This window comes from Malurus melanocephalus, unplaced genomic scaffold (genome assembly GCF_030028575.1).
Source record: "Malurus melanocephalus ecotype Western Australia unplaced genomic scaffold, MMel_1.1 scaffold_143, whole genome shotgun sequence".
Taxonomy (NCBI): domain Eukaryota; kingdom Metazoa; phylum Chordata; class Aves; order Passeriformes; family Maluridae; genus Malurus; species Malurus melanocephalus.
Genome location: NW_026623375.1, coordinates 1,068,685 through 1,078,189, shown reverse-complemented (window position 1 = coordinate 1,078,189; position 9,505 = coordinate 1,068,685). Strand labels below are relative to the sequence as shown.

Here is a 9,505-nt window from a genome sequence, read left to right as displayed (position 1 = left end):
CCCCGCTCCCGCGCATGCGCACTCGGGCCGGATGCGGTCGGGGGCGGCTGCGCGCTGGGGGTGGCGCTGTGCGCATGCGCAGAGCCGGCAGCGGAGCGGGACCGGGACCGGACCGGGGGGACACGGGGCTGAGGGGAACCCGCGGGCTGGGCCGAGACCCCGCGGGGTGACAGAGACCCCGCAGGGTGACAGACACCTCGCAGAGCGTCAGACACCCCGCAGGCTTTAGGGAGTCCCCCGAGCGCGGGCGGGGCGCGGCGCGGCGGCTCCGGGAGCGGCGGCACCATGAACGCGGCTCAGGGCACGGTGGGCAGCGACCCGGTCATCCTGGCCACGGCCGGCTACGACCACACGGTGCGGTTCTGGCAGGCGCACAGCGGCATCTGCACCCGCACGGTGCAGCACCAGGACTCCGTATCCTTCTCTCCCCGCCGTCCCGGCAGCTCGGGGCCGCTCCCGCGTTCCATCCCCCGGGTCGGGCCCGGCTGATGCTTCCTATGGCCCTTAACGGCGGCCGCAGCAGGTGAACGCCCTGGAGATCACGCCGGACCGGAGCATGATCGCGGCCGCAGGTGAGCGCTCCTGTCCCGTGGGGCACTCCGGGAGCCGGGCCGGTGCTCACCCGCTGCCCGSTGCTTGTAGGGTACCAGCACATCCGCATGTACGACCTCAACTCCAACAACCCCAACCCCGTCATCAACTACGACGGCGTGAGCAAGAACATCACCTCGGTGGGGTTCCACGAGGACGGGCGCTGGATGTACACGGGCGGGGAGGACTGCATGGCCCGGATCTGGGACCTCAGGTGGGCACGGGGGGTTCCCCGCTCCGGCAGCACCCTCGAGCTGTGGGGTCTCACACCCCTGAGTGCTCCTCGTTTTCTGTCTATCACAGGTCCAGGAACCTCCAGTGCCAACGCATTTTCCAGGTGAACGCTCCCATCAACTGTGTGTGCCTGCACCCCAACCAGGTGAGGACACTGTCTCCTCTGGGGTTTGCCTGCTTAGAGAATCCTGTGGAAGGGAGCTTAAASCTCATCCATGTCCCATGGGCAGGGACACCTTCCACTGGACCAGGCTGCTCCAAACCCYRTCCAGCCTGGCCTWGGACACTTCCAGGGRTCCAGGGGCAGCCACAGCTTCTCTGGGCACCCTGTTCCTGTGGCTCCACTGGGTGCTRCAGARGTGTATCCCAGCAGAAGATRGCCTGGGGGCCTCCCACRATGTGTTTATGCTAATAACATAGTGGTGGTTGCAAAGGCACAATACAGGGGCTGTGCTGGGCTCATCCCATGGGAAGGAACACACCCTTGGAGCTGGCTCTGCCCCTGAACATCACTGGAGATGTGATGGGAGTGGAGCTGAAAGTCTGGGGTAAGCTGGGAAGCTTGAGGGTGGCAACACTGCCAAGAAAAAGCATCCTGGGGCCTTTGGCCATGATTYCTTTCAGGATGGGTATGGTTGAGATTCGCCAGTGGGTTCAGGGGCTGTTGCTGAGCAGAGGGAGAGTGGAGGCTCCTGAAGAGGCTAAAGGGACCAGCAGCAGGGAAATCAATAGGGATCARTCAGTGCTAATGGCCTGGTTGGGCTGGGATTGCAGGGTTGTGGTTTTGCCTGCAGCCAGGGCAGTGCAAGCCTCTGTAAAATGCTGAGTAATGGAAATGTTCCCTTGCATTTCATTGGGCAATGGCTTAATTTTGTAAATCTGGAATTTCCGACTAAATTTGAGATCAGACTTTATCCAAATGCTCTTTTAATGTCAGTGCTGTGACAATGTGTTAAATAAATACTGCTGCACATAGATCTTGATGGGAAATAATCCCTGACCAAGATGCTGCTAAGGTGCAGAGTGTTGGTTGTGAACAGAAGGGGGTTAATTAGTCCAAAGATGGCAGCATTTGTTCAGATAGTTCTGTGCCTCTGCAGYTCCTGCAGAAATGCTGATCCAATTATCCAGAGATTCCTCACGGTCTGGGTAAAGCCGTGAAAACTTTAGACTCAGCATTTACACCTGCTGAGAGGGGGCTGAGAGGAGTGAGGAGCCCAGAAGAGGCTTTTGTGCAGTCAGATAAACATATTGAGTGGTGTTTGTCTCCTCAGAACCAGCCTCTGCTCCCAGGGACAGGATTAGCTGTGCCTGATGACCTGATCTCCTCTAGGGATTCTGCTAAAATTATGGACAGTGCAGGACTGTCGATAAAGCCCTGGTTTGTAGTGGAGACATGCCAGCATTGTCTTCTGCTCTGAGCACGGGATCAGAGCCAGGACTCCTGCCCTTGGCTCTCGTCCTTCCCCTGAGAAGGGGAGAGAGAGAAAAACCCACTTCAGGTTGTGTTTTTCAGGTATCCCTGCACCCTTGAGTGCTTCAGTTGTTTGCTGGCCAATCTGCCCTTTAATGCTGCCTCTCAGACGTGCTGAAAACCACTTGGCTCCTGTGGATGTCGTCTGGAGCTGGAGCTGTGCCACAGCCCTGGCATGGGGCAGCTGCTGTTTGCCCTGGGGTTTAGAAAATCAGCAAACACTTCYGGGGAGGGAAATAGCCTTCTGCAGAATGTCACAGACAGCCTGAGTGGGAAACAGCTCTGAGCTGGGGAGGGAGGAGGCAGGACAGGACCCAGAGCAGTGCCCAGAGAGACATGGCCATCGTGTCCCTGCAGGCGGAGCTGATCGTGGGYGACCAGAGCGGGGCCATCCACATCTGGGACCTGAAAACTGACCACAACGAGCAGCTCATCCCCGAGCCCGAGGTGTCGGTGAATTCGGTGCATATTGACCCCGATGCCAGTTACATGGCAGCTGTGAACAGCTCGGTGAGCTCTGCTGGGGTGTGCTGGGATGGGGGAGCTGGGCTGGGTTCAGGGATCTGCCAGCCAGGACACTGATCCCATTGTGTGCCCGCAGGGAAACTGCTACGTGTGGAACCTGACGGGTGGCATCGGCGAGGAGGTGACACAGCTGATCCCCAAGACCAAGATCCCGGCACACAACCGCTACGCCCTGCAGTGCAAGTTCAGCCCTGACTCCACGTGAGTGTGGAGCCCCTCACCTCCCTGTCAGGGCAAACACGGCCTTTCCAGGCCTTTCCAGCTGTGCCTCCAGCTGTGGCTGCTGCTGGCCCCACACTGCAGGTCCCCAGGGAGGAGCAGGACAGGAGGCAGGGGATGTGCCACCACAGGGTTGCTGTCAGTGGCGTTCTGCTCGTGCTCCCTGAGCTCAGCAAGGTTTGCAGCCATGAGCTGTTCTACAGCTGGGATCCAAACCCAYAAAGTGTGAGCTCCTTCATGGAGTCTGTTCAGCTGGAATCTCCTGAATCAGATGGTGCAGGCATAAGRAGATCTGGTTGCAATGGGGGCATGTCGCCAGGCCATCACTGGCCCTGGCCCAGGCCCATGGTAACAAGAGGCCCTCGGCGGGACAGTGACTAATGAGGTTGCCCTCWCATGTCTCCTTCTTGCAGGCTTTTGGCCACCTGTTCTGCTGATCAGACGTGCAAGATCTGGAGGACTTCAAACTTCTCTCTGATGACAGAGCTGAGCATTAAGAGCAACAAYCCCGGGGAGACGTCCCGGGGCTGGATGTGGGACTGTGCCTTCTCTGGGGACTCCCAGTACATCGTCACAGGTGAGGCACTGCTGGGACTGTGCCAGGGCCCTGCACCAGCCAGGCCTGACCAGTACCTCTGGCCAGGACACTGCCAGGGCCTGAGGCACAGGGGGTGTGAGGTGGGAGCACCCAGCCCCAGGCCCCCAACACATTCTGCCAACTGAACATTTTGTCTGTGCCACAGTGGAGCAGCTGTTTAAACTGGAGAGGAGATCTCCAGCTCTGCTGTTCATCTCACAGTTCACAGCATGTTAGCCCTTTMAACACACCTGGGGTAATTTCCATAGTCACTGCACTCCAAAACAATTAAACGCCACATAAAAGAGAAATGCACTGAGCTGCTCTGCCTTGCTGGTCATCACCAGCCCTAAGGATGGCTGAATGAAGCAAGAGGATAGTATTTCTTATAATAATAATAATATAATAATGTTATAATAATAATAATATAATAATAATGACAAAGAAATATATCCCACTGCTCTTTTCTCTCTCTGTTCCAGCCTCATCTGATAACCTGGCCAGACTGTGGTGTGTGGAGACAGGAGAGATCAAGAGGGAATACAGTGGCCACCAGAAAGCCGTGGTGTGCCTGGCCTTCAACGACAGCGTGTTGGGATAACAGGCACGTGTGGCAAGGACAGGACCTCTACTTGTTTCCCCTTGCCTTGTCAGACCCTCTCCAGTGCCTGGGACATGCACTGTACCCATCCCCTCCTGGATGAGAGGGCTGGGGCCCTGAGAGGAGCAGCTGCAGCTGCCTGGGGTGACACGAAGCTTCAGCTCCAGGGAGGACATTGCTGAAATGTGTGCAGCCTCTGAGGGAGGGGATGGGAGAGAGAGGCACAATCCTGCTGCAGGGACACGGGTACGGTTCAGCTGGAGGAATCCCTGGGGCATCGGCTGCTGACAGCTTTGGATGGTTTTRTACCCCAGAGTGGGAAAAGAATAAAAGTCAGCCTTTCCAAGTGATGGGAGAGGCTGAGCAAAGAGGAGAAGCAGCTCTTGTCTCTGTTTGCAATCCTTTTATTCAGAGTGTTTCATAGAGTGACTTGGAGAGCTGCTGTCCTAAAGCCAACCACCCCCCAAAATGTAACAACCACCTTGTGTTGAACAGGGCCTGGAGCCTCAGAGCTCCAGCTACTCCCCACAATTCCTCTATCCTGGGTCTCCTAATTCCTACRGATGAGGCGCAGCCCTGGAGCAGAGCTGCAGAGTGTCTGTGCTGACAGTGCTGAGCAGAGGCCTCGTGTTTCTCTGAACTCTCCTGACCTGCAGCGTGGAATCAGCAGGCAGCTCTGGGGATGGTGTAGGTGTTCCCTTCCGTGTGGAAGTCAGAGGCTCTTCAGGACTGCAGTTCAAGTGTGAGGGCAGAGAGGGCGGCCRTGGCTGCAGCTCTTACTCGGGCAGGTAATAGAAGCAGATGGAGACACAGATGTTGCTCGGGAAGCAAATRTCGATGCACAGGTAGATGAGGCGCTGCCTCCCCGGCCCTGCCAGTGAGCAAGGACAGAGCAGTGAGAGCTGTGCTCTGGTTCTGCAGCTGTGAGTCCCCGGGGAGCCAAGAGAGGGGRAAGCCTCGGGGAATGACCTTTTTTATTAAAGCTGGAGTGAGACAGAGCAGGCTGACAGCTCAGCAGGCTGCTTTGGCTGAGGATGAAGGTAACAGGGATTAACCAGCGGTGTCTCAGGGGACAGCTCTGTGCTGGCTGTGCTGTGCTGCCAGGGCACGGGCTCAGAGCCCATCCCAGGGCCACGGCTCAGGACAAGGGATGGGTACAGGGGGTGGCCAGCGCTCGGGGATGGTCTGATTTTGCACTAGAGGTCACCTGTCCCTGTCCTGGGCCTTGGCAGCCTGTCCTGTGATGCATCAGCTGTTGCACAGCAGAGCCTGATCCTCTTAGAGGTGCTAGAAAAGCTCTKGCTTCCACTGCCAAGGGGAGTGTCYCACTTACCCTGCCCTCTGCGCACCCAGAAGATGGATGTGTGCTCACACAGGGTCTGCACAGCCTCTCCCAGGCCCCTGGGGTCCACCTGCTCCCCCGCCACAATGCCCAGGAACTCYCGGTAGAACTTGGTCTGGTTGTTGTGATGTAGCAGCTGCTGAGCCTGAAAGAAACATCCCTGTTAGATCCTCCCAAGGCACTTTGGCCTCTGGCCCCACAGCCCTGCTCTGGCTCCCAGGGCATCCCTGGCAGGTTTCTCCTGCCAGCAGCCCTGTCCCAGCTCCCAGGTGAGCCTGCCAGGTCTTGTTTTCTGTTTGTGGGCTGATGGCAGCCGTAGCACCATCCACTTTATTTCCATTTAGGACCCTCAGGGCTGGGCAGGTGCTTTCTCCTTGCATTCCCTTTGGGAGCCTGTGTTCCTACATTCCTCTTGGAGTAAGGTGAGGACTAAGAAGCCCCCGGGAGCCCCTGAGGAAATGGAGACCAGATGGCAGGGGCACAAAAAAAATGGGGCTTTCTGTCTTCTGGAAATGGAATCTGCCCCTRCCCAGGCATCCGCTGACATTTTGTTTGGAGGGTCTGTATATATGATTTCCTCCAGCTTTCTTTGCTGTGAATTGGTAACAAACCCCCTTTGTTTTTCCTTGCCCAGGTTTTTGAGCAGGTAACAGAATCCAGTGGGAGCAGGTCGGATGGGAGCCCTGCTATTCACCTCCATRGGCCACATCCCCCTGCCCCAGCCTGCAGCTCTGCTTCCCACAGGAATCAGGGTATGGAGAAACCTGGGAATGGCTGCTCAGAGCTGGCTCAGAGCCCAGCCTGGGGCACAGYTCTGCTCCTGTGCCCCCTGAACACTGAATTCCTCAGAACAGGGGTTGCCACTGCTCCCCCAGCTGGGAGAGCCCCCACTCTGGATCCTCTGGGGTGGAGTCACCCCTGCCAATCCACACAGAGGAGAATGTTTAGTGACCCCGTGCAGAGCTCAATCCATCCCCCACCCCYGGATGTGCCAGGAATGCTGCAGCAGCTGCTCACGCTGTGCTCAGAGGTGTTGAGAGCCGTCTGCAGGGTCTGCAGGTCCCAGGGGTCCATCCTCCTCAGGTAGCAGGCTCGCTGCTCCAGTGGCTTGTAGCACACGTAGCCCTGCCAGACAGATGTGCCCCTTGGAGCAGATGGCACAGGCAGCCACCCCTGTCCCAGGAGCCCCCWAAAATGGACATCCTCCTTCCCCCTGCTCTGTGTTTCCTGACTTAAGGTGCAGAGGAAGGCAGCAAACACGAGCTGGTTGTCCTGGTCTATGCCCCCCGCTCCCCTCTGTGCCCCCTCACTCACGTTCCTGCTGTCGTACAGCACCACGGCGCTCAGGTTGCTCTGCGAGGTGATGTAGTAGGTGACGGTGCTCCTGGCCTTGTCCACCACGGCTGTCTGGTTCCTCAGCGGGTCCTGCTGGCCCTGGAGYGTCACTCGGACGAGCTGGGAGCCAGCCTGGGCACGAGCAGTGGGAGGGGAGCACCCACCATCAATGCTTGTGTGCAGCATCGCTCACCAACATCCACAGCTGGGCCCTGGGCTGCTCCCTGCTCCGTGTCTGACTGATTTATTGGCAGAGAGAAGGGGGCTCTGACCCATGGAAAGGATGATCCATGACTCACTCCATCATCAGAGCTGGGGAGAGGCACCAGTTCTGGAGGAAAGGGCCAGCGACCCATGGAAAGGATGATCCATGACTCACTCCATCATCAGAGCTGGGGAGAGGCACCAGTTCTGGAGGAAAGGGCCAGSGGCTCCCAGCCTCTGTCACTGCCAGCACCTCCCTGCTTTGCTGCACCTTCCTGCATTGTCCAAGGACTGAGCCAGCGGAGCCAGCCCAGATCTCAGCCCGCTCATCACTCCTGGGAGCTGCTTCCCACACAAATCAGGGCTGCAGGCAGGAGGAGGCTTCCTGCCTGGATTGGGATCCCTTACCTGGGCAGAACTGGGGGAGAAGCTGAGAACCCCCACGACACTGACGCCAACAACTGCAAAAAACAAGGCAACGGACAAGATGATCCAGAAGGTCCTGGAGGGAGCTGGGAAGTGTGCTGTGGCCCTCGTGTCCTGGGAGCCAGGGCAAAASAAGGAGGAACAGGAATTAAAATTGACCCTTCTGTCAATCCTTCTTCATCAAAAATGTTTCTAGCTCATGACACAAATCCTTGTGCAAACAGGTTGGAGCGTAGAGCTGTCAGACCATTGGCACCTGGAGCTTTTATCCCACAGCGCTGGAATTCCAGATCCAGCATCCTGGTAACCAGCACTGCCACAGCCAGGGAAGCTGCAAAGCCCCCARGGCAGGGCTGAGCAGCAGCTTTCCAGACACAAGGGAACAACAAATTAAAATATTTTGGTTTACAGCAGAAATCCCCAGTGGAACCATCAGCATTGGAATCAGATCCCGTGTGGAGTGATCCTGCTTCTGTTCCCCTCCCAGTGCTTGGCTGTGTTGGRTTTTCTTGCTAAGTTTTTCTCCATGAGACCAAGGAAAAGAGCTTGGCAGTGCTGTGACATTTCTATTGGCTCTATTAATTTACTTTAATTCTTATATCGAAGCAATTAAATTTAACTTCATGGCACGTAATGGGATTTTTACGAAGCAGAAAATGTGCTTTCAATAATCTCAAACACAGCCCACATTTAAAAAATAACCTGTTTCTCAGTCCTCTGAAGGATGGAGAAATTCAATCCATGCCCAGGATGTGCTCCAGCTGCCATGAGGATGGGCTCATCCAGCCTTGGGACACCTTCCACTATCCCAGGCTGCTCCAAGCCCCATCCAGCCTGACCTTGGACACTTCCAGGGATCCAGGGGCARCCACAGCTTCTCTGGGCACCCTGTACCAGGGCCTCCCCATCCTCACAAGGAAGAATTTCTCCCCGGTGTCCCATCCAATCCTGCCCTCTGGCAGAGAGAAGCTATTGCCCCTTGTCCTGTCACAGCTTTGTCCAAAGTCAAGTCCCAGGGGAAGGACAGAGCCAGCCTTTGCCCGAAAGCAGCAGGAACAAGGAATAGCCACAGCAGGAACAGGGAATACCCACTGCAGGGGCAGGGAATAGTGCAGGAACAGGGAATACCCACAGCAGGAACAGGGAACACCCACTGCAGGAACAGGGAATACTCACTGCAGGAACAGGGAATACTCACTGCAGGAGCAGCACGGCCGCCACCATCCCCTCTTTCCATCCTCCACTTCAGGCGAGGACCTGGCTGCTGCCGCTCTGCCTCCTGCCCACGCACAGACTGGGCATGATCCCGGCTCCAGGCACACCTGGGAAACCTAAACGTGTGTCCATGGGGCATAAATACCTGTCCCTCGCAGCCAAAGGGCTCCGCGGGAGGGGAAACTTGAGGCCAGAGCGGGAGCTGAGCGCTGCTGTCAGTGCCCGGCGCGGCTCTTCCTGCTCACCCCCGGGAGGGGCAGGAGCCACAATCGGGGTCTTTGTGTGCCCTCGGGGTTGGCAGGGCCCAGCACGGGTCCAGGTGAGGCTCATTGAGAGATCAAATGACCAGAGGACAGTGGCAGCCTGCCCTTGTGGCAGCGGYAATTCCCACATTTCAACGGGAACCCTGTGCTGCCGGAGCTCCGTGGGCTGGAGCCAGGTGTTGATGCTGCTGTCCCAGCCTGGGCTGCACAGACACACCTGTGCCACYCTTGGAAAAGGGGCTCTGCCACAAAGTCACCGCCACAGCCTGTGCTGCACTTGCACTGTCACCTGTGTCCTTTCCTGAGAAACTCCCTGTGGGAACAGCATTCCCAGATCACCAGATCCTGAGCGGTCCAGGAACACCCAAAATGTCTGAGATCCGCCAGCCAGACATAACCAAGGTGTGGAGGCAAGGAAAAGCTCAGAATTCCTTCATGTGATGCCTATCCAGGGAAAATGCAGGTTTTGGACATTTTCCTATCAAGCACAGCCTAGGGT

At 57.1% G+C, this 9,505-nt stretch overlaps 2 protein-coding genes across 2 annotated transcripts; one reads left to right on the top strand and one right to left on the bottom strand.

The window, feature by feature from the left end:
- The first annotated feature begins 64 nt into the window (after positions 1 to 64).
- On the top strand, positions 65 to 4,616 carry MLST8 (MTOR associated protein, LST8 homolog). Its single transcript, XM_057371229.1, has 8 exons — positions 65 to 414; positions 521 to 572; positions 643 to 805; positions 895 to 970; positions 2,657 to 2,809; positions 2,901 to 3,025; positions 3,457 to 3,620; positions 4,103 to 4,616. Exons 1-8 carry the CDS (start codon positions 286 to 288, stop codon positions 4,219 to 4,221), a joined length of 981 nt encoding a protein of 326 aa, XP_057227212.1. The 5' UTR covers positions 65 to 285; the 3' UTR covers positions 4,222 to 4,616.
- Positions 4,617 to 4,618: 2 nt separating this feature from the next.
- On the bottom strand, positions 4,619 to 8,752 carry BRICD5 (BRICHOS domain containing 5). Its single transcript, XM_057371263.1, has 6 exons — positions 8,727 to 8,752; positions 7,511 to 7,703; positions 6,878 to 7,030; positions 6,581 to 6,688; positions 5,555 to 5,708; positions 4,619 to 5,092 (listed from the first exon to the last, which is right to left on the bottom strand). Exons 1-6 carry the CDS (start codon positions 8,750 to 8,752, stop codon positions 4,998 to 5,000), a joined length of 729 nt encoding a protein of 242 aa, XP_057227246.1. The 3' UTR covers positions 4,619 to 4,997.
- Between the last annotated feature and the right edge of the window lie 753 nt (positions 8,753 to 9,505).